This window comes from Piliocolobus tephrosceles, chromosome 12, assembly GCF_002776525.5.
Source record: "Piliocolobus tephrosceles isolate RC106 chromosome 12, ASM277652v3, whole genome shotgun sequence".
NCBI lineage: Eukaryota > Metazoa > Chordata > Mammalia > Primates > Cercopithecidae > Piliocolobus > Piliocolobus tephrosceles.
This window is the reverse complement of record NC_045445.1, coordinates 82,576,891-82,602,552: the sequence shown is the minus strand read 5'-3', so window position 1 is coordinate 82,602,552 and position 25,662 is coordinate 82,576,891. Positions and strand designations below refer to the sequence as shown.

Genomic DNA, 25,662 nt, shown 5'->3' with positions numbered 1-25,662 from the left:
TGCTAAGAATGATGGTTTCCAGCTGCATCCATGTCCCTACAAAGGACGCAAACTCATCCTTTTTTATGGCTGCATAATATTCCATGGTGTATATGTGCCACATTTTCTTAATCCAGTCTGTCACAGATGGACATTTGGGTTGATTCCAAGTCTTTGCTATTGTGAATAGTGCCGCAATAAACATACGTGTGCATGTGTCTTTATAGCAGCATGATTTATAATCCTTTGGGTATATACCCAGTAGTGGGATGGCTGGGTCATATGGTACATCTAGATCTAGATCCTTGAGGAATCGCCATACTGTTTTCCATAATGGTTGAACTAGTTTACAATCCCACCAACAGTGTAAAAGTGTTCCTATTTCTCCACATCCTCTCCAGCACCTGTTGAGTATTACATGCACATAGTTTTTAAAAATATGAACTAAGTACCTAAAAGTTTATAATGCAGGCAATGTTTCACTGTTCCAACCCTCCTAATCCTAATCCTCTGAGATTACCTTTCACTCTGTTAACTGTTTCTGTTTAGTTCCTCTATTGACTGCTTCCCTATATACTGCTATTTCTTAATTCATCTATTTTAGGCTTTATTAACTTTATAATTTAATAAATGAGGCTATAACTCACTTATACTATCTCTTGTCCCAATTTAGTTATCATGCTTTTTAGTTCCTCTTTTTTTTGAGGAATATACTTAGACCTTTATTTCTTGTTTCATAAACTATGGACAGTATCTCTTAGTTCTCTGTAAAAATTAAGAGTTTGTAAAAAGAGGCCATAAGTTCCCTTTATCTCTCTCCCCTACCTACCGATTCTAGTCATTTGTACTTTTAGTTTTTACATTTCCAAGAGTGGTAATGTTTATGTTTTGCTCTACATTTATAATTAACTATCTCTATAATTAAATATCCTGTACTTTTGTATATTGGTTATTTCCAGAAGTTGAAAATCAATATACAATGTTTATACTATTGTTAATTATTTAAAATTTTTCTCTATTCTGTCAAGTGTTGATAGTATTACATTTCTTAATTTGTAAAACTTGTTTTTTTCTGGATTTTCTAATTACCTTTATTTTTTCTTGCATTGTCTGCTACATTCATAAGTTTCTCTAATTTCTTAAAGATGGATAGGCCTGGCGTGGTGGCTCACGCCTATAATCCCAGTACTTTGAGAGGCCGAGGCGGGCAGATCACGAGATCAGGAGTTTGAGACCAGCCTGGCCAACATGGTGAAACACCGTCTCTACTAAAAATACAAAAAATTAGCTGGGCATGATGGCGCCTGTAATCCCAGATACTCAGGAGGCTGAGGCAAGAGAATCGCTTGAACCCGGGAGGTGGAGGTTGCAGTGAGCCGAGATCGTACCACTGTACTCCAGCCCAGGTGACAGTACAAGACTCCATCTAAAAAAAAAAAAAAAAAAAAAAAAAAAAGAAAGGATAAAATGGTGAATCCTTTTCCTGTCTTTTTCTTGATGCCTCTCTCTTGGAGCCCTCCTTCCTTCCATTCAGACTAAATGTTCCTTAGGCCTACTGTACAGCTGGGACTTACTTTTATTAGTCTTTGCGATCTTAAAATGTCATTCTTTTGTTATCAGACTCAATTGATAGTTGATTAGGACAAAATTATAGGTTCGAAATAATATTCTGTCAGAATTTTGAAGGCATTTCTCCATTGTTCTCTCTAAGAGCCAGCGTTGCTGATCAGATGATCAAACCATTCCAGTTCTTGTTCCCGTAACTATTAATGTTTTTCCTCTCTGGGAGCTTTTAGGATCTTTTCTATATCTTTGCTGTTCTGAAATTTCATAATGTGTGTAGGGGTTGAGCAAACTGGTTTAGTACCCCAGATATAAGGCCTGCAACTTAATAAGCCTCACCTATGTAAATAGTGCCATTATACTGGGGGACCTCTAAATTCCAGATAGTAGAGATCTTTGTTTTAGAACATGAATGCCCACATTAGTTACCTCAATTAGACAATTTATTCAATCTCTTTAGAGAATAACCTTCTGATTTTTTTCTTTGCCTTGGGAATCAATGCCTGAATACTAGCAGTTCTATATGCAGTGGAGGAAAATGATTAATATACAGATTTTCAATGAATTTATCATATTTCATTGTCACCCTCTGCCTTACTTGGCATTTCCAATTTTCACACTTTTCTGTGATCCTACAAGCTGTAAGCCCCTTCTGTCATTTTATCTGCCAGTCTTTATCAGCCAGCATCCTATTCAATTTCTGTCTATCAGAAATGTATTGGGATCTCTTTTCCACTGACTCCCTCTACTATTGTCTTCATTATATCTTTTTTATTGTTTAATGTCATTTTTTAAATTTTTTTATTTTTAATTTTTGTGAGTACGTAGTAGGTATATATTTATGGGGTACACAAGCTACTTTGATACAGGCACACAATGCGTAACAATCACATCAAGGTAAATGCAGTAACCATCACTTCAAGCACTTATCCTTTCTTTGTATTGCAAACAATCCAGTTATACTCTTAGTTTTTTTAAATGTATAATATTTTAAAACGTACAATATTAAAATGTACAGTAAATGATTGTTGACTATAGTCACCTTGTTTTGCTATCAAATACGAGATCTTATTCATTCTAACTATATTTTGTACCCTTTAATAATCCCCACTCCCCCACCCATTACTACTCTTCCCAGCCTCTGATAACCATCATTCTACTCTACATCCCCATGAATTCAATTGTCTTAATTGTTTAGCTCCCACAAATATGTGAGAATATATGAAGTTTGTCTTTCTCTGGCATCTTTCACTTAACATAATGACCTCCGTTTCCCTCCATGTTGTTGCAAATGACAGTATCTCATTCTTTTTATGGATAAATAGTACTGCATTGTGTATGTGTACCATATCTTCTTTATCCATTCATCTGTTGATAGAAACTTAGATTGCTTCCAAATCTTGGCTGTTGTGAATAGTGCCACAATAATCATGAGAGTGCAGATATCTCTTTTGATATACTGATGTCCTTTCTTTTGGGTATTTACCTAGCTGATGTCCTTTCTTTTGGGTATATACCTAGCAGTAGGATTGTGGGATCATATGGTAGTTCTATTTTTAGTTTTTTGAGGAACCTCCAAACTGTTCTCCACAGTGATTATAATAATTTACATTCCCACCAACAGTGTACAAGGGTTCCCTGTTCTCCACATCCTCATAAGCATTTGTTATTGCCCGTCTTTTTTTCAATAAGAAAACATTTTTAAGGCCTTTATGTACAAAAGCTTTAAAAACAAATAATACCCTCTGTTTTGCAAATAATATTTGTTTAAAAAGGACCACCCAGTTACAGCACTGTAATATCATGAATAAAGAATGTACAAGGGAGACAAATCAATGTGACTAACATTTGGAGATTTACTAATGTTATTGATTGAAGTATAGGTAATACACATTCTAACTTGTAGTCCACAATTTCAGGGTAGAGTTAATGGTTACCGAAAAGTCTTCCTACATCCTACACATGCTCTGGTCTGGTCACATGTTCTGCATGGTGAAATATTTCACAGTCTCTTTTGTCAATATATGTAAAATAGATTGCAAAGATATACACAAAAAAATAAACAAGCATTACACTCCTCAGGTAATTTTATTAGCTCTCTCTATATATTCTCAAGCATCAAAATGTTATACTTGATTGAAGATTTGTTTCAGAAAATATTTTATCCTTTATTTATGTACTCATATATATATGAGTACATAATATATATATTATATACATACATATATATGGATTTTGTTGTTTTGTACCACATCTCTTCATTACTTACCTTTGTAGCAACTATGAAAGCACAATTTTTAACTTCTAATTTAATTTGGTACAAAATATACCTAAAGACTTGTTATCTTTGGATTTTAAAAAAACCAATTTGTATAACCAACAAATCAAGAGCATCGTAAGTATGGCTACAAAATGAAAAAAAAAACAAGGGTAAACAGTGATGGAATAAAAATAAGCAGATCAAGGGAAGTGTGCTATCATAAAGTAACTGTAGCTTCAACATCTTGAGTACCAGTTTCCTGGCAGATACCAAATCTCCAATCACAAGGGATTTTTCCTGAAGGATGTAAGACTGGTTTGAAAATTCTTCAGTCACAGAGCAGCCTACACATGCCAATTAGAAACTGATAGACACTAGATGTGCTTGGAAGATTAAACACTATGTACAGAAACAGCAGTTACTAAGCTCCTCAGTAGTTTCTTGTCTTTTTTTTTTTTTTTTTTTTTTTTTAGTTTCACTGAATTGACAGTTTGCACAATGAATGTGCTATATTCTGTGGGTCAAAACCGAGTAAATGCTGTGTAAAGTTGGCAGATGGTCATTTTTCCAGCTAAGATCAAGTAAAAACAAAATTTCTGATAAAACAGAGGTTTCGAGTCAGACTCACTCTCCAAAGTACAAAATTGATGGTCCACAATCTCAAATAGCTAAAACTCCTGCAGAATGGAAGGGAGAGACATGAAACAGAGAAATAAATTACAGTCAGTGCTAGTTAATTTAGGAAAAGGGAAAAATAAACCAAACTCCCAAGTAGGTAAAGTTTATCAAAATATTCAGTGATGTAGCTTTCTCCACTCTCTGTCGCACACGCTTGCTAACAAGTATATTAAATTAAGGCCAAATTTAACCTGAATGTGTTTTTTGTTTGTTTGTTTTTTGATCTGAGATAGGAATGATCATACTTAGTACTGAAAGGCAGACAATAAAATGGGCCATGAAAGGGTGGGGGGAAGGTACTGTCTATTTTTCAAGGGATTCAACCAGTGATAAAACCTATATACAAGCATGTGTGTAGCTTGAAATAAAATAAAAATAAAAGGACTATTTCATGTCATGACTGCTTGTTGGCTTCCTCTTCACATGCATTCCCTGTGCCATTCTGTACATAGGATGATGAATCAGAACCAAGGCCATACATACAAATGACCACAATATTTGTCATCATCAATATGACCTTCAAAGAACATTTCTCTCATTTTGAAAAAGGCCATTCCTGTGAGCAATGAATTAGATCCTGCCTGATGTTGTGGTCCTATCTATTCCAGTTTTAACTGTTCTGCCACCTCCTGTAATCCATCTTTGAGATTTTTGCAGCTCTTCATGAGGTACTTCACATCATAAATGACAGGTAAAAACAATCGAAGGATCTCAAAGAAGTCAAGTTCTTCTTCAGGCAAGTTAGAGTTGGTCAGGATTTTGATTAAATAGCCAAAGTTGTAACTGCTATGAAATGACAACCATTTGACCCCTTCACAGAGGACCACTCGTGAAGTCATAAGAAGTTCTGCAAAGTACTGGGTCTCAATTCCTTCCTCATCATGTTTTTTAAATTGGATACCACGTGTTGTTAGTAGCTCTATAGAGTCCTGGGCATACATGTCCTCCGTCAAATTAAATTTAAAATTAAACTGCCAAGTTGAAGTTCCTGGAGGGTATTCTCCTTGCTCATTCATAAATGTCAGTCCTAGCTGAATTATCTTTAGCAAGTCTACATTACACCGCAATAGTTGGTATTAATAGTCAGCATTGCTCCTGAATTCTCCAATGGGTCTTGCAACCACACCTGGAAACTCAGTGTCCATAACAATGTAATTATATTTTTGGATAACTTGACGAATTTTCTTTATCTCTTCATCCACGTTGCAAGCCCAAACTTCACAAATTCTTTGGCTATAATCCACAGTTGCTGCTGGCATAGTGAGGGCACAAGGGAGTACAGATGCCAAGCATCAAAATGTTATACTTGATTGAGGATTCGTTTCAGAAAATATGTTATCCTTTATTTATGTACTTGTGTCGCTGAGCTCACGCTCCTCCTCTTCCCCTCGCCATAGAGACAGCACCCAGCGGCAGTGGCAGTGGCGGGTACCCCATAGACACCTCTCGCCCAGCAAGGGGGAAAGGTGATCAGGAGCTGCGCCGCACCATGCTGTGCCATCGCTTTTCACACCATCCGTCTTTTGAATAAAAGTTAAAATGGATAAAGGCCATTTTCACTGGGGTGAGATGATATCTCATTGTAGTTTCAATTTGCATTTCTCTGATGATCGATGATGTTGAGTACCTTTTAATATGCTTCTTTGCCATTTGTATGTCTTCTTTTGAGAAATGTCTATTCAGATCTCTTGCTCATTTTAAAATCAAATTATTAGATTTTTTTTCCTATAGAGTGGTTTGAGCTCCTTATATATTCTGGTTATTAATCTCTGTCAGATGAGAACTTTGCAAATATTTTCTCCCATTCTGTGGGTTATCTCTTAATTTTGTGGATTGTTTCCTTTGCTATGTAGAAACTTTTTAATTTGATATGCTCCCATTTGTCCATTTTTGCTTTGGTTGCCTGTGTTTGTGGGATATGAAATTTTTGCCCAGTCCAATTTCCTGGAGTTCCCTCAAATTTTTTCTATTAGTGTCATAGTTTGAGGTCCTAGATTTAAGTCTTTAATCCATTTTAATTTTATCTTTGTGTACAGTGAGAGATAGGGGTCTAGTTTCATTCTTTTACAAATGGATATCCAGTTTTCCCAGCACCATTTACTGAAGAGATTGTGTTTTCCAAATGTATGTTCATGGAACCTTTGTCAAACATGAGTTCACTGTAGATGTATGGATTTATTCCAGGGTTCTGTATTCTGTTCCATTAGTCTATGTGTCTCTTTTAATGCCAGTACCATGCTGTTTGGATTACTATAGCTCTGTATTACAATTTGAAATCAGGTAATGTAATTCCTCCAGTTTTGTTCTTTTTGCTCAGGATAGCTTTGGCTATTCTGGGTCTTTTGTGGTTCCATATACATTTTAGAATTTTTTTTATTTCCATGAAGAATGTCATTGATATTTTGATAGGGATTGCATTGAATCAGTAGATAGCTTGAGGTACTATGAATATTTAACAATATTGATTTTTCTAATCCATGAACATGGAATATCTTTTCCACTTTTTGTGTGTCCTCTTCAATTTCTTACATCAACTATTTTATAGTTTTCATTGCAGAGATCTTTCACTTCTTTAGTTAAGTTTATTCCTAGGTATTTTATTTTATTTGTGGCTATTGTAAATGGGATTACTTTCTTAATTTCTTTTTCAGATTGTTTGCTGTTGAAATATAGAAATGCTATGTTGATTTTTTTTATCCTGCAACGTTACTGAACTTGTTTATCAGTTCTAATCATTTTTTTGGTGGAATCTTTAGTTTTTTCCATATATAAGATCATTTCATCTGCAAATAAAGATAATTCAACTTTATCCTTTCCAATTTGGATGCCCTTTATATCTTTCTCTCATCCAATTGCTCTAGCCAGGACTTCCAGTACTGTCTTGAATAACAGTGGTGAAAGTGGGCATCTTTGTCTTATTCCAGATCTTGGAGGAAAGAATTTCAGTTTTTCCCTATTGAGTATGATGCTAACTGTGGGTCTGTTATATGTGACTTTTATTGTATTGAGGTATGTTCCTTCTAAACCCAGTTTGTTGAGGGTTTTTATGATGAACAGATGTTGAATTTTATCAAACTCTTTTTTCAGCATCAGTTGAAATGATCATATCATTTTTGTTCTTCATTCTGTTGATATGATGTATCACACTGATTGACTTGCATATGTTGAACCATCCTTGCATTCCTGGGATAAATGCCACCTGGTCACAGTGAGTGATCTTTTCAATGTGTTGTTGAATTCAGTTTGCTAGTATTTTGTTGAGGGTTTTTGTATCAATGTTTATCAGGGATATTGGCTTGTAGTTTTCTTTTTTTTTATGTTTTTGTCTGGTTTTGGTATCAGGGTAATACTGGCCTTATAGAATGAGTTTGGAAGTACCCCCTTATTCTCTGTTTTTTGGAATAGTTTGAGTAGGATTGATATTAGTTCTTTTTTAAATGTTTGATAAAATTCAGCAGTGAAGCAATTGGGTCCCAGGCTTTTCTTTGCTGGGAGATGTTTTATTACAACCTAAATCTCATTATTTGCTATTAGTCTGTTCAGGTGATGGATTTCATCATGGTTCAATCTTGGTAAGTTGTATGCGTCTAGGAATTTACCCATTTCTTCTAGATTTTTCAATGTATTGGCATACAGTTGCTCATAATAGCCTATAATGATCTTTTGTATTTCTTCAGTGTCAGTTATAATGTCTCCTTTTTCATCTCTAATTTTATTACTTTAGGTTTTCTCTCTTTTTGTAGTTAGTTGGGCTAAAGGTTTGTTGATTTTGTTTTGTTTATCTTTCAATAAAAAACTTTTCATTTTATTGATCTTTTGTATTTTTATTTCAAATTTCTACTCTGGCCATTATTATTTCTTTTCTTCTACTAATTTTGAGTTTGCTTTGCTCTTGCATTTCTGGTTCTTTTTTAACTTTTGTGAGTACATAGTAGGTGTATATATTTGTGAGTTACATGAGGTTTTTTGATACAGGCATGCAGTACATAATAATCACATCATGGTAAATGGGGTATCCATTTCCTCAAACATTTATCCTTTATGTTACAAACAATACCATTATGCTATTTTAGTTAGTTTTCAATGTACAATTACAATTGTAATGTACAATTAAATGCAATTCTAGTTCTTTAAGATACGCCATTAGGTTGTTCATTTGAAATTTTTCTAGTTTTTTATTGTAGGTGCTTATTGTTATAAACTTTCCTCTTAGTACTGCTTTCACTGTATTCCATAAGTTTTTGTATGTTGTATTTCCATTTTCATTTGCTTCAAGAAATTTTTTAATTTCCTTCTTAATTTCTTCATTGGCCCACTGGTCATTCAGGAGTATACTGTTTAATTTCCATATGTTTGTATAGTTTCCAAAATTCCTCGTTATTGGTTTCTAGTTTTATTCCATCGTGGTCAGGGAAGATACTTGATACTATTTCAAGTTTTTGGATATTTTAAGACTTCTCTTGTGGCCTAACATATGGTCTGTCCTTGAGAATGATCCATGTGCTGAGAAGAAGAGTATGTACTTTGCAACCATTGGATGAAATGTTCTGTGAATATCTATTAGGTCCATTTGATCTATAGTGCAGATTAAGTCTGATGTTTCTTTGTTGATTTTCTGTCTGGATGATCTATCCAATGCTGAAAGAGAAGTGTTGAAGTCTCCAGCTATTACTGTCTTGGAGTCCATCTCTCTCTTTAGCTCTAATAATATTTGTTTTATATATCTGGGTCCTCCAGAGTTGGGTGCATATATATATTTAAAATTGTTATATCCTCTTGTTGAATTGACCCCTTTATCATTATATAATGACCTTCTTTGTCGCTTCTTATAGCTTTTGTCTTGAAATATATTTTGTCTGCTACAAGTATAGCTATTCATGCTAATTTTTTTGTTTCCATTGGCGTAGAATATCTTTTTCCATCCCTTTATTTTCAGTCTATGTGTGTCTTTATACATGAAGTGTGTTTCTTGTAGGCAACAGATTATTGGGTCTTGATTTTTTATCTACTCAGCCACTCTATTTTTTTTATGTTATTATTGATAAGTAAAGACTTACTCCTGCCATTTTATTACTTGTTTTATATTTTTGTGGTCTTCTCTTCCTTCTTTCCTTTCTTCCTGTCGTCCTTCTAGTGAAGGTGATTTTCTCTGATGGTATGATTTAATTTCTTGATTTTGATTTTTTGTGTATCTGTTGTATTTTTTTACTTAAGATTACCATTATGCTTGCAAATAATATCTTATAACTGTTTATTTTAAACTGATGACAACAATGATTAAATATACAAACAAACAAGCAAAGAGAAAACTAATAGAAACTCTACACTTTAACTTCATCCCCCCACTTTAAAACCTTCTTTTCTATTTATATCTTATTTTATTGTCTATGTCTTGAAAAGTTGTTGTAGTTATTATTTTTTATTGGTTCTTCATTTAGTCTTTATACTTAGGATAAGAGTCATTCACACACCAGAGTTACAATATTATAATATTCTGTGTTTTCCTGTGTACTTACTATTACCGGTGAGTTTTGTATGTGCAGGTGGTTATTTATTACTTATTAATGTTCTTTTCTTTCTGATCAAAGTACTCCCTTTAGCATTTTTTGTAGGACAGGCCTGGTGTTGAAATCCCTCACTTTTGTTTGTCTGGGAAAGTCTTTATTTCTCCTTCACGTTTGAAGGAGATCTTCACTGAATATAGTATTCTAGGGTAAAAGGTGTTTTTTTTTCCTTCAGCACTTTAAGTATGTCATGCCACTCTCTTCTAGCCTGTAGGGTTTCCACTGAGAAGTCTGTTGCCAGATGTATAGAGCTCCATTGTTATGTTATTCGGTTTTTTTCTCTTGCTGCTTTCAGGATCATTTCTTTATCCTTCACCTTTGGGAGTTTGATAATTAAATGCTATGAGGTAGTCTTTTTTCGGGTTAAGTCTGCTTGGTATTCTATAGCCTTCTTATATTTGAATATGGATATCTTTCTCCAGGTTTGGGACATTCTCTGTTATCCCTTTGAAGAAAGTTTCTACCCTGATCTCTCTCTATCTCTTCTTTAAGGCAAATAACTCTTGTATTTGCCCTTTTGAGGCTATTTTCTAGATCCTGTAGGCATGCTTCATTTTTTGTATTCTTTTTTCTTTTGTCTCCTCTGACTGTGTATTTTCAAATAGCCTGTCTTCAGGCTTACTAATTTTTGCTTCTGCTTGATCAATTCTGCTAGTAAGAGACTCTGATGCATTCTTCAGTATGCCAATTGCATTTTTCAGCTCCAGAATTTCTTCTTTATTGTTTTTGTTTCAATCTCTTGTTAAATTTATCTGATAGGATTCTGAATTTCTTCTCTGTGTTAGCTTAGATTTCATTGAGCTTCCTCAAAACAGCTATGTTGACTTCTCTGAGAAGTCACATATCTCTTTTTCTCCAGGATTGGTCACCAATGCCTTATTTAGTTCATTTGGTAAGATCTTGATGCTTGTGGATATTCATCAATGTCTGGGCATTGAACAGTTAGGTATTGACTAGTCTCCACAGTCTAGGTTTATTTGTACCCATCCTTCTTGGGAGAGTTTTCCAGGTATTTGAAGGGACTTGAGTGTTGTGATCTAAGTCTTTGGTCACTGCAGCTTTAGGGCCACCCCAAGCCCAATAATGCTGTGGCTCTTGCAGACTCATAGAGGTACCACCTAGATGGTCATGGGTAAGATCTGGGAGAATTCCCTAAATCACCATACAGAGACTCTTGCTCTCTTCCCTTACTTTCCCCCAAACAGAGTCTCTGTCTCTATGCTGAGCTGTCTGAGGCTAGGAGAGGGGTGACACAAGCACCACTGTGGCCACCACCTGGACTGTGCTGGGTCAGACCCAAAGCCAGGATAACACTGAGTCTCACCCCAGGCTGTGGTGACCACTGCCTGGCTACTGCCTATGTTCACTCAAGGCCCAAGGGCTCTACAATCAGCAGGTGGCAAATCTAGCCAAGCTTATGATATTCCCTTCAGGGTGGCAAGTCTCCCTGGCCCCAGACAGGTCCAACGATGCCATCCAGGAGCCAGGACATGGACTCAGGAAGCATAGGAACCTACTTGGTACTCTATTCTACTGTGGCTGAGCTGACACCCAAAGTGCAAGACAAAGTCCTTCACACTCTTCCTTCCCCTTTCCTCAAGCAGAAGAGTCTCTCCCTGTGGCTACCACTGCCTCAGGCCCGTGGCGAGTACTGCCTGGCTATTGCCAGTGTTCACTCAAGGCCCAAGAGTCTTTAGTCAGCTTGTGGTGAATGCTGGCAGGCCTGGGACTCTTCCTTCAGGGCAGTGGGCTCCCCTCTGGCCCAGAACAGGTCCAGAAATGCCATCCAAGAGCCAAGGCCTAGAATTTGGGACCCCAAGAGCCCACTTGGTGCTCTACCCCACTGTGGCTGAGCTAGGACCTAAGCTGTAAAACAAAGTCCCTTTTACTCTTCCCTCTCCTTTTGTCAGGCAAGAGAATTTTCTCATAGCCACCACAGTTGGGAATGTACTGGGCCACACCTGAAGCCAGCACAGCTGAATCTCACACAAGGCCTGTGGTGAGTACTGCCTGGCTACCACTGCTGGTTTTTCAGGGGCCAAAGGCTCTTCAGTCAGCAGGTGATGGATTCTGTCAGGACTGGATCCCTCCCTTCATTGCAGCAGGTTCCCTTCTGACCCAGGGTGTGTTTAGAAATGTCATCCAGGAGCCAGGGCCTGGAACGGGAGCCTTAGGACTCTGCCTGGTACCCTATTCTACTGTGTCTGAGCTGGCATCCAACTTTCAAGACAAAGTCCTCTTTATTCTCCCCTCGCCTCTCCTCAAGAAGAGGAAAGGAATCTCTCCTGGAGTTCTGAGCTGCACTGCTTTTGGTTGAGGGAGGGGTGATGCAAGCACTCCCTTGGCCACCCCAGCTGATATATCACTAGATTGCATGCGTTCCAAGCCACTGTCTCCAAACCCAGCACAGCACTAGGACTTGCCAAGGAATTGTCCTTGCGGCCTAGACTGCCTTTCAAGTTTATTTAGAACCCCAAAGCACTTTAGCCTGCAGTGTTAGGGCTTGCCAGAACTTGGGTTCCAACCACTGGAATGGACAGTTCTCCTCTGGCTAGCACTGGTCTAATGTTCCTTCGGTGGTTGCCAGCTGAGTTCTGCCCCAGGTTGCTTTCCACTGTGACAGGGCAGCACTGAGTTTCAATGCAAAGTCACAGTCACTGTGCTCTCCCTCCCCAAAGTGCAGATTCTCTCTGCGCTTCATGGCCACTGTCGGGGGATGGGTGAGAGGTAGCATAGGTGACTTAAGACTGTCTTTCCTACCCTTTTCAGTGCCTCTTTCCTTAATATGATGTTAAAACTAGGTACCATGATCACTCATCTGATTTTTGGTTCTTATTTAGATGCTTTTTTGTATGGATATTTGTTCAATTTGGTGTTCCTGCAAAGGGGAATGATCACTGAAGGCTTTCATTTGGCCATCTTGCTCCACCTCCTCCACCTCTGTTTGTTTAATGTCATTTTAATGGGATCTTGGGAGAGAGAGGGGCTAAAACTGTTTGGTTAGTGAGTTACCTTGATGCAGATGACTATATACTTGTTAAATTTTAAAGTTTATGGAGTTTCTGTGGATTTTTTGGAAAATATTTGTAATTAGGAGCAATCAGGTATGAACTGGACAAACCTACATTGTTTATCCATTTATAGAAATCAGAGGATTCATTAGAGTTAAAGCTCTGTGAAAGAGATTAGTACAAAGCATTGAAATCTAATTCTCCATTGCTCCATGGAAAGATATCTTTAGTCCCTAATACTAACAATCAAACAATGAATATGCATAAAATTGACTCTAATGAATAGGGTATTTTGCTATACTTCATTTCATTTGTTTATATTTTATCCTAATTTCTTTTTGAGTGTGTTGCTCCATTGAGATACTATAAAAAATATTCATGAGACAACACTTAACATACTTTCTTCACTCACTTTCATGGTCACAAGCAAGAGTCAGGAATTTTCCTCTAAGAAAATGACATTTCCGGCCGGGCGCGGTGGCTCAAGCCTGTAATCCCAGCACTTTGGGAGGCCGAGACGGGCGGATCACAAGGTCAGGAGATCGAGACCATCCTGGCTAACACGGTGAAACCCCATCTCTACTAAAATACAAAAAATTAGCCGGGCGTGTTGGCGGGCGCCTGTAGTCCCAGCTACTCGGGAGGCTGAGGCAGGAGAATGGCGTGAACCCAGGAGGCGGAGCTTGCAGTGAGCTGAGATCCGGCCACTGCACTCCAGCCTGGGTGACAGAGCGAGACTCCGTCTCAAAAAAAAAAAAAAAAAAAAAAAAAAAAAAAGAAAATGACATTTCCATAGACACCCTAATGCTGGATTCCAGTCAGTAGCCATATTGAAAAAAAATTGTCTCTCAAGACATTTGTCTCTCAGTTTTACAGCCACTGAAATACTATTGGCCTGCCATTATGTCACATAATGAATTATTTTGTATTTATCCGAAGGGAGGCCCTGGAACACACTTGGACACATGAGGCACTAAAATGCCAAGCTAACAGAGAACAGCATCGCAGCTTTGGATTTGTCTAATCTCACAGTGGTCTTGCTGGTCTCGTAGTTTTCTTACCAGTCCTTTTATGCCCTTGGTGATTCTAGTGTTATAGTCTTTTAAATCCTGAATTTGTGTCCCAGGCCCTTTACTGTTTTTCCCAATTCTCAGGTTTGTTTCAGGCATTTATTATGGACTAAATCCTTGCTGATTAACCTGCCTGCCCCTAAGATACCTGTATCTTAAACTGTTCTTTGAATTCAATCTGCTGTGCTTATAGCCTATCCTGCTTGACCTTTTCCTCTGAAGTTACTTACTGATCTCTGAGATTCACTTTCTATACTAACATTCCTGTGAGCCAGTCCTGGATTAATGATCCGCTGGCCACATATCTGCGTTCATATCCTTGTTATCTACCCAAGCCCATGAGTCTATTTGGACCATTGTTTCTAGTCTTTCTTTCATTATCTGAGCCCTAGTTATAACAGTTGAACTCTAGTCTACAATGTATTTCAATATCAATGTAAACTGAATATCACTCATCTTTCCTTAAAATTTTTCCCACTACTTAATTTTGTTATAATATTTGGAACATTTTTGCCTTCTCAGAATCAATAGTCATCTGTTTCTTAATTTGCTTCTTACTTGTATCCTATTCCCCTCCCCCAAGTTCTGACTGTTGCAACTCTCTTTTCACTAACTACTTCACTTTTATCCTTCCTTCATATTTATCTTGAATGTTGTAGTCAGATGTGGTTTGGGGTAGTTTATGTGGTTTAAGTCTCCATTGGCAGCAGAATGGATTTCATAGAATGCTATTAATAACGAAATTTTGGACAAGGAGAAAAAAAATCCTAGTTTAAATGTATTTCTCAGGCAATGTCATTTTAGTCATAACGCTACTCTAACTTGTGCTAATCCAACTTCATAAAGGTAAACTGCAACATCATTATCAAATGTTTAAGAGCCATTTAACAATTCACAATTAAGAGGTTGTGTTTGAGCTAATGTTTTCTGAATCCGGAGCTCATTTAATTTATAAACTCACAACTGATTGCCTTTAGTGATTTCCAGGTACTGCAAGTGGAAGAGTATGTTTTTCTCTTTATGTGCCAAAGCACCTTTCACTTTAGAAGTATGAGGAATTACAAAATAAATAAGCACACACTTCCAAGGAAAGGCAGTGTCATCCAGTATATATAGTTGCCCTTCCTTTTATTCTACTGATCTCATCCACTCTCATGTGGAGCAAAGACTAAATCTTCAACCAAAAGTCCTTTCTATATGACATACATACAAACCATTTTTTAATTTGTGTCTGCAGCTGCTACTTGTAGAGCCTGTCACTATATGTATTTCTGTGTTTGACTTGTGGTCAGCTGAAAGCCTTTGCTCAAAAAGTTCAAAGAATCCATATTGTTGCATTCTAAGCTGGTCTCTGCTGCTGTTTTCCCCAGCAGCCCACAGCTATGTTAATGTTATTTTGAGCTATTCTTGAATTCATCCTTTAGAGTATTTCTTATGCCACACCTGCTTGTGGTTATGCCATAAAGCTCACCATACCAAAGATGCTTGGGTTTCCTTCTGCCATTGTATCTCTACACATGTCAGCAAGGAACAGTGATTTAATGCTGATAGACCAGCTGACTTCCAGAATCTCAGTAGTAGTCATCCCCTCTTACCATTTTACATTAAGCATGACTCTGACTCTGACAATAAAACAGTTCACCAAGTAGATGTGATATCTGTGGTGGGTGTAAATTTCAAAGTCATACAAAAGCTGGACCCAACTTATATTTTCCATTGATGAGGATCAATTCAGTAAGCTTTTAGTTTTTCAGCTCTGTTCTGGATGTTAGAAATCAAGCTAAACCTAGGAAACAAAAAGTCAGGGCAGGAGTACATTTTCCCCCTTTGCATTAATAGTTATGTGTTTCTAATAACTCATCTTTCTCCTTGATGTACATCTTAAATAGATTTCACCCTGTCCAGAGGACAAGTACACACTGGTTCTGGACCCACAAATATACCTGCCATTGAGGAGCTTACTACCTATGGGGGAAGAAAAATTACAATTAAGATATATAAGGCATTATTTGATAAATGTGAGGCGATCTGTTCTGCCCCAAAATGGGATCTAAGAAAAGCCAGAGATTGAACTGGTCTGTGGTACAATTTCACACTGGTGCCATTCCATGGTAATCTTCCCAAGTAAAAATAGTTTTTTATTTTCCTTTCTACTTTGTAGTTACTTGCATTGTTGGGCAGTGATTTTTAAGTCAAACTGCCTAGGAAGCAAAATTCAGTGACTGCTTTTAGCTCTGTGTGATGAAAAAATGTTGGTTGTGTTTAGATTCCACATTTAGCCTTACTCCATAATTTCAGTCATCCTCTGACATATCTACAAGACATGCCCATCCCTGGCACTCACATCAGAGATGTCCAAGATGCCAGTTTCATTTGGCATTTGGCCTGATTGCTGCCACCTCCACCCCCACCCCACTGGTGACAGCTCCCATGGGATGATGTGATCAGTGTTGAATGTCCTTGTTTACTTACTCCCAGGAGTTGGCACACTGTTCAGCAACTAGCACATACTGTACTTCTGTTGTTGTCACACTGTTTTTGAAACCTTACTACCTCCTATTGTATAGTGCTATCACTGCTACAAAAAACCAAAAAATTATTTGTATGTTGTTTGTCTATATATATTAAAAATAGTTTCTAGTTCAGTGCCTTCCATATGGTAAGTACTCAATGTTTATCCAGACAACACCACCCTGAATGACCTTCTCTAGACCTTTTGTTGATAATCAAAGCATGTCGAGTTAAGGGTTCTTATGATTAAAAGTGTGTTCAATGCCATCTTTTGTAATCATTTTATATCTATGACATATCCATCATGGATATGTACCAATGAGGCAACCCTATTTCACTCATTGGTACCAGGATGCTCATATCTTGCTATAGTGAAATCAGAGATTTTGTTGAATGTTTCAGGGCATAAATGGTTTAATTTATTTGAAGGTCCCAGCTGATTGCTCATGGCTGATGATAGCGATAGCAGTGCTTGCAATAAGAAACATAGATTTTATATTCAACAACATTGAAAGAGAAATCTGATTTGCTGATTTTACAGAGCCTGGTATGTACCTGCCTTCTCTTGAGGCACATGAAGTACCAATTTCATAAATACATTAACTCTGGGAATGATAGAAGAAAAGGTGAAAAACACTAGCTATGCAATACCCCTATTTTACACAGAAGAAAACAAAGGACTTTGTTTTTTCAGCCTAAAGGTAATGAACTGATTGATAAATGAACAATACAGCTGTCTCTCTAAGTTTAGTTCAAAGACTGGGTGCATCAGAATCCCCTAGTGAGCAAGTTGAAAAGTCAGATTCTAGGGTTCCACCTCAGACTGACTCTAAATTTGGGAAGGGAAAGGCCTGGGATTCTGCATTTGACACTCATGCCTAGTGATTCTGATGTACACTGAAGTTTGAGAACCACTGACCTATAGGGTTCTCAGTCTTAGGATCCCTTTGATTTGATTCCTGCCAGTAGTGTATTGAATCCTTAGTGTACCTCTTCATGATGGATCTCAAAAACTAGGCTCAATTAGAGTAAAAGTATATATATATTGGCTTTAGGGAATGGATTGGTGATAGTCTGCTCTCTGGTTTAAGTATGTCCCCTCCAAAATGTAGGTGTTGCCAATGTGGTGGTATTAAGAGGTCATAATGACCTTTAAGAGCCAATTAGGTCATTATGGCTCCTACCTTGTGAATGGGATTAAGGTCGTTTTAAAAGAGGCTTTATGCAGTATTCAGCTCTCTCGCCCTTCTGCCTTCCATCATGTTCCTCCCCTCTGGAGGATGCAGCAACAGGATGCCATCTTGGAAGCAGAGAGTAGCCCCCACTTCATAATCAAACCTGTTGGCACCTTGATCTTGGAATTCCTAGCTCCCAGAACTGTGAGAAAATAAATTTCTCTTCTTTATAAGATACCGAATCTCAGGTATTTCGTTATAACAACATGAACAAAGACAATCTAATTATTCTTTCAACAGAGTGAGATTTATTAGGCCCTATTATGTGCCAGGCCCAGGGCTAGGCACTAGCTATACAAAAATGTCTGTGTGATCCCTTCCCTAAAGAGGCTTATGAGTAATTTTCTGTGAATTATCTAGTAAAATCAAGGACATTAGCCATGAAATAGAAAATGAATTAAATTTATTCTATGTCATGGTACCAAAAAAGTACCACATAATTTTGTGGGTTTACATATATATAAAAAATATGTTTGTAGAAGTGTCTGGAGAGTCACTAGCAATAATGGATGTATCTCTCATGTCTCACTGTTAATGAATTGTTTCCAGCTGAGATTCCTGTAATCTGCAGGTGCTGTTTACAATGTAATTTTACCATAGGAAACAAGGGTGTAATCACTTAATAAAGTGTAAAGAATTAGATTTTTTTTCCCCTTGAGCAAAATGCCTGGCTGTGGCCAACATTCCTGATGCTTCCTCCCTTGTGAAATAGGAAAGCAATATTCTAAAAGTGAAGACTGTTTTGTTCATATCCTGCAACTTGCCTCTGGAGGCTATACTGATGAGTGCAAAACTCAAACTAGAATTTCAGACATTTTGTGTGAGCAGCCACTGATTTTCGTCTTTACCATTATACAGAGGATAGTTTTCCCTTCTACCTCTAACTGGAGATGCAAAAAAGGGCCCTGCGAATAGGGACTCTCATTTTAAGCAGTGTTTTTGTGTTGTTTTCTTCTGATTTTTATTGAAAAAATAGAAACTATGTGTATTAGTCCATTTTCATTCTGCTGATAAAGACATACCTAAGACTGGGCAATTTAAAAAATAAAGAAGTTTAATTGGACTTACCGTTCCACATGGCTGGGGAAGCCTCACAATCATGGGGGAAGGCAAGGAAGAGCAGGTCACGTCCTACATGGATGGCAGCAGGCAAAGAGAGAGAGCTTGTGCAGGGGAAGTCCTCTTTTTAAAGCCATCAGATCTCATGAAACTTATTCAGTAATTACGAGAATGGCAGGGAAAGACTTGCTACCATGATTCAGTTCCCTCCCACCAGGTCCCTCCCATAACACATGGGAATTAATCATGAGATCTGAGTGGGGGCACAGCCAAACCATGTAACTATGTTCAAAGCATTTTCATATACAGGCAGGCAGTTCTCTTCTAATGAACACTTGATTTATGAATGTCCCATATTCATCAACAACCTCTCTTGAGGGACTTTGAACTACTCTTCCTACTCATGGAAGGTGGAGTTGTTTCTGCTGTCTGCAGAAGTTTGTTTCTCCCTCAGCCCTCCTCTTCTGGGGGCTTGAGTTCTCACAAGCTCCTGTTAGAACCTTAGAACAGTTAATACAAGAGTATCTTTTCCTACTGCCACCACTAGGACATAGGAAGGTGCTAGGGCCCCTGCCAGAACTCCCATAGGGGCTGAGCCCATGAGGGAGCACAACAAGTATGAGGGAATCTCTGGAATTATAGTTGGTAATGGCGGGGAGGTTCTTCATTTACATTTCAAAAATCTCTTTTCCTAGAAATAGCATTATGCTTAATAACCTACTCTTGTAGAACTTGTGTATGATAGATTCACCTATCTAGACCACAGCCAGAAATCAAGTAGTAAACAAATGGCTTCTAAGCCACTAGAAAATATGCATCTTACTTATTGGAAAAGCCATTCAAAACCACACTCATTGCCTGTTTATTCTGTTTGTATATGAGTCTAATTAGTCTTAACTAAATGTCAAGCCTATAGCAAGTTATAAGCAGCAAATCTGAAGGGACTGGACAAGATGTTACAGGTAGGTAAAGTGAAATCTGATAGTTGAAGGCAAGGTAAAGGATAAAATAACATTAAAAATAAGTTCAAGCACTCAAAAACCAAGCACAATGAAACAGTACTTCACATCCACCAGAATGGGGGATTGATTAAAAATACTGACAGTACCAAGTGTTGGTGAAGATGCAGAGCACTGGGACCCTTATATGTTGTTGGTGAGCATTTAAAATGGTACAGTCACTCTGGAAAATAGTTTGGCAGTTTCTTACAACAAATACCATGTAACCCAGAGGTTCTACTCCTAGGTGTTTACCCAAGAAACATGAAAACATAGGTCTACACAAAGATTTGTACATCAGTGTTCATATGAGCTTTATTTATAATAGCCCCAAACTAGAAACAACCCAAATGTCTATCAATGGGAGAATTCATAGAAAAAAATGTGATAGAGCCATACAGTGGAATACTGCTACTCAGCACTAAAAAGGAATGAACTAGTGATACACGCAACAACATGAATGAATCTCACTGACAGTATGTTGAATGAAAATTCATATTCATACATATGAAAAGTTATAATGGATGATTCTAATCTAGAACAGGAAAAATTAAGCTATTGTGATAGAAATCAGAACAGTAGTTGTCTCAGGGTCGGGGGCACTGGAGAATGACCGAAGGGCACAAGGAAAAATTTTAGGGGGTGATGGAAATCTTGATTTATCTTGATTTGGGTGGTAGTTACAAAAGCGTGTCCATTTGTCAAATCTCTTCAACCTGTATGCTTAAAATTTGTGCATTTTATTGGATGTAAATTATATATCAAATTTTTATAAGGTACAAAAATTTCAGAAGGGAAAAAATCCTTCAGAAGATCCCCCTGCTGCAGGATCTAAGTCTAAATTCCTCAACATGATAATCTGGCTCTTACTTAATACTCCTTGGCTTATTTCTCACCATTCCCTCTCCTTATTCCACTTATTCTAAGCTACTTATAGTTCCAAAAATTGTTATTCTTTATTTTTCCTCTGAACCTTTAAGCACAGTGCTCCTTTTTCCTGGAATTCCTTTTCCATTTTCCATTTATCACTAAATCCTTGACATCCTTTAGGACTCACAGAGGTAGCACACCTCCTCCAAGATGACTTGTTCACTTTCAGTTTGTGTTAGATACTTCCCCTCTTGCTCCCAGAGAAGTTAAAGCTCCTCTCCATCAAAGCATGTATTGCTCTATCATGTAATTGTAATATTAAAAAACCCTCAAAACCATAGTGGATTGAGGTCATTTAACGTACAGGCAAATAGTCCTCCACATATTCAGTAAGCCCTGAATTAAATCACATATTATAAACTAATTTCTTTTTTATTGCATTATACTAGGCCCTATCATATACTTTAATATTCACAAACACTGAAGTAAATATTATTATTACTGGGGTTTTGGGGGGTTTTTTTAGTTTTTATTTTAAGTTCAGGGGTACATGTGCAAGATGTACAAGTTTGTTACATAGGTAAATGTGTATCCTGGGCGTTTATTATACAAATTATTTCATCACCCAGGTATTAAGCCTAGTATCCATTTGTTATTTTTCCTGATCCTCTCCATCCTCCCACTTTCCACCCTTCAATAGGCTCCAGTGCATGTTGTCCCCACCATGTGTCCATGTGTTCCCATCATTTAGCTCCCACTTATAAGTGAAAACATGCCATATTTGGTTTTCTGTTCCTGCATTAGTTTGCTAAGGATAATGGCCTCCAGCTCCATCCATGTCCCTGCAAAGGACATGATCTTGTTCTTTTTTAATGGCTGCATAGCTGAAGTAAGTTTCAGCACTCAAAGTTATCAAGAAAATTCTTCTATCCAGGATGACTTGTAGAGTTGCAAATGATTGAGATTTTATTGTAAACAGCAGTTTGGTTTTATACTATTATTAGCACATTAGCTTATTTATATTGTGAGTTAAGTAACTTTCTGTGGGCTTATCAGGAAAACTAGCCAAACTTTATTATGTTGATTTTATGAGAAAATGCATTTTTATATTCCACTTAAGTGGCTCAAAAATGCTACTCAGTTGAACCATGTGAAATTGTTGATTGATGTTCAACCATTTTTGAGAAAAATGGCAGTTTATTTTGAAATGCAATCCTGTTGACAAGATGGAAATTACCTATACATTGATTTATTAATTTTATATTTAATACATTCATGTAACCTTCAAGATGCTAATCCTACACCTTAAGGATATTGGGTAAATCACAGAATTTTGAAGAAAGTTTGTGTAGAATATTAGGGTTTTCTTGGGTCCAACCCATTTTTTTCCATGTAATCAGAGATGGAGCAGACATGAGGACTCTGAAATTGTTTATTTTTTGAACTGATAATAGAATGCAAATGCAGATTCATTTGTTCTTTTTTAGGCCCCAAATTAACCATTCTATTTTGAAGATTAAGTTTAACAATAATAGTAGTAGCAAACATTTATTAAGTGCATACTATATGCTAAGTACTATTCTAACTCTACAACTGTTTTATCTGCAAAGTACTATTATTATCCCTATTTACCGATGAGAAAATTAAAGCTTAAGTAATTTGTTCAAGGTTATACAGCTAGTAAGTGGCAGAGTTGGCATTAGAATCACTCAATCCTACTACCGTGTTTACTGTTTACCTCAAGCACATGGTTTTACCACAATAAAGCACCCATGCTGAAAGATTATGATTCAATTCAGCAAGTATATATTTAAGCTATGATTATTAGTGAAGCCAGACCCATTCACATATGAAACATATTATTTTATTATAAGAGACCATTATAAGACAGTAGAGGACCAGGTACCAAAATTAGTTTTATAGACCACAAGTGCTGTAGGAATCTCAGAAGAGGAGAAAATAATTGTGTGCTTTGTCATGACTTACTCCCAGAAGAGCATTGACATAAATGGTACCTCAGTATTGGATGCACAGCATTTTGGGAACAAACCAAAATTACATTATAAATAGGAATGTGGCAAAATCATGAATGTGTAATAATGAAGTCCAGTGGGGAGTAGCAAACTCAAGGTTTTCTTTCTTTCTCTCTCTTTCTTTATCTTTCTCTCTCTTTCTTTTTCTTTCTCTCTCTTTCTCTCCCTCTCTCTCTCTCTCTCTCTCTCTCTCTCCTCACTCTCTCTCTCTCTCTTTCTTTTCTTTCTTTTTTTTTGACAGAGTTTTGCTCTTGTTGCCCAGGCTGGAGTGCAGTGGTGTGACCTCAGCTCACTGCAACCTCCGCCTCCCGGGTTCAGGTGAATCTCCTGCCTCAGCCTCCCCAATAACTGGGATTACAGGCACCCCCCACCACACCCAGCTAATTTTGTATTTTTAGTAGAGATGGGGTTTCACCATGTTGGTCAGGCTGGTTTCGAACTCCTGACCTCAGGTGATCCGACCACCTTGGCCTTCAAAAGTGCTGAGATTACAGGCGTGAGCCACTGCTTCCAGCCAAATTCAAGGTTTTCTGTTCAATTTTCTGTTCAACTCAAATTCTGAGTGGGCATCCTCAGTATGTGCAGTAAATTAGAAGTTTGTGGCTGGGCTCTCTGAATCCCAGAAATATATGAAGAAATGGGACCCGATGGATTACTTATTAGATATTCAGGGTGGAAAAAGCGGGATTCAGAAATTAACCAAAATTTCGTGCCTACATGATTAGAATAATAATGGTATCAAAAATAAAATGGTTTGTACAGTGGAGGGGAAGATGGGCTCAGGCTTTAGACACATCAAACTTAAGGTACAGGTAGACTGTCTATGGAAAGCTTTTTTTTATGTTGGCTATGACTAAGTGGGGTCAACCTTTGACTAATGTACTTGTAATTTTTACAGATGGCCCTATTGAATTTCTTCTTCCCTGATGAAAGGCCATACTCTGAAGAAGAAAGTAGGCGTGTTCGCCGCAATAAAAGAAGCAAAAGCAATGAAGGAGCAGATGGTAAGTCTATTCAGTTGATCCTTTATCATTTCTGAATTATCTGTTAGTAAAAGTATCCTTTTAAGAACTACCTTCTCAGTAGGGCACGGTGACTCTTGCCTGTAATCCTAGCACTTTGGGAGGCCCAGGGGGGCGAATCACTTGAGGTGAGGAATTCAAAACCAGCCTGACCAACATGGTGAAACCCTGTATCTACTAAAAATACAAAAAAAAAAAAATTAGCCAGGCCTGGCTCCAGCTACTTGGGAGGCTGAGGCAGGAGAATCGCTTGACACTGGAGGTAGAGGTTGCAGTGAGCTGAGATTGCGCCACTGCACTCCAACCTGGGTGGCAGAGTGAGACTCCATCTCAAAAAAAAAAAAAAAAACCTACCTTTTCAAGTGTGCTTTATGATCTTATATGCTCTCCATAGACCCAAGGTCATAGACTATTTCTGCAGCCTAACCTAACAATCAGTTCTTTAACATAGAACTAACTATACAAGGATCCTCCCTCCTCCAACTCCAGATACCTTCAGTCCTTTCTCAGTATGTCCGAGAGCCATGGTAGCATTTGTATCTCTCAAGATCACCCTCTGTAAGGACCTCATCTCTCCCGGAGATGTCCCGCACCTATTAAGGCCATCAGGAGGATTTGGTCCTATTCTTGGAATTGACAGTGTTGTACCCTGCTAGCACTTACATGATGTGCTAATTCCAATGATAATTTTATCAATGTTGGTATCCACTACCATGCCCAAATCTGAACTAGACCTTCTAGAACTAGTTTATAAGTTTCTTGTGGGCAGAGATTTCATTTCTCTTTGTATAACCCTAGAATCTAGCCTACTATCTGGAACATTGTTGGTGTTTGTTATGTAAGTTGATGATGTTGACTGCCCCTTCAGCTAGGCAGTGATGTATCAATGGAAACCATCCCTGTTCTGGGTGTAATAGCTTTAAGTTAACTAGCAATGCATTCTGTGGGGCATAACAAAATGTTGAACTAGCTCCTGGGCAGGGTCTTTGAATTGCTCTGATATTTCAGCATCACTCTGTCAATTGACATAATGCTACCCCTTTGGGCACAGGGGTTTGTAGAATACATAGCTCTGGGCTGCTGCAAAGGCATCTGGATTCAAAGACAGCATGTGTCTGGCTACATCTGCCAATAATATGTGTCTGGAGGGTTACAAAGCAATATGACTCTATACAGATGAAAATGAAATTTTTAAACTGACATTTGTTGATGTGAGTAAGGGCCAATGATGGAAGCAGTTTTAGAAGGCAGGAGCTATTAAAGAGATGGAGCCAGGACTTTGTCAGTAGGGGCAAGAAGAAGTATAACTGGCTGAAATCTGAGAAAGAGCTCAGAACAAGGACCCCATAATAATACAAAAAGAAAAAAAGAGTCAGAGCAGTAAGATAGGGTTTTCTAGTCAGTGGAGATGGCAACAACATTGAGCCTTTGAATGGAGAACTGGACCACTGGGACCATTCTCTAGAGCAGTCATTTTACATACACTTGATGACCAATTCAAGCCTAAGAAATGCAGTCCATGAAGTAAAAGTTACCCATTATTCACCTACTACTTGTAGCCAGTTTCCTAGAAGTCTTCTGGCTATGTGGAAGCAGGGAGCTGAGAAGCATGGTCCCTTTCCTCTCCTAATCATCTCACCCTCTGATACATGTAAGTCTCTCCACCTTTGGCTTTTCCCCTGAGGCTGCTCCCACAACCATCAAACTTTTCATAATCCCTGGTTGCGAAGGAAGAGAGGAGACAGGTGGTAAGAGCAATATCACCTTCTATAGTGAGTGTGGTCTTCCCTCCCTGTCTGAGTGGAAAAT

The 25,662-nt window shown here is 37.8% G+C and overlaps 1 protein-coding gene and 1 pseudogene across 4 annotated transcripts in view; one reads left to right on the top strand and one right to left on the bottom strand.

The window, feature by feature from the left end:
- EDA (ectodysplasin A) overlaps positions 1 to 25,662 on the top strand; it is a 450,652-nt gene that overhangs the window by 323,946 nt on the left and 101,044 nt on the right. For 3 of the 4 annotated variants that reach the window (XM_023202407.2, XM_023202406.2, XM_023202405.2), the window contains exon 2: positions 23,730 to 23,835. In XM_023202407.2, coding sequence (XP_023058175.1) covers positions 23,730 to 23,835 — 106 coding nt within the window. Of the gene's footprint in view, positions 1 to 23,729; positions 24,185 to 25,662 lie in introns of those variants that run through there. The other variant, XM_023202408.1, reaches the window with a different exon arrangement.
- On the bottom strand, positions 4,875 to 5,739 carry LOC111536122 (annotated as a pseudogene).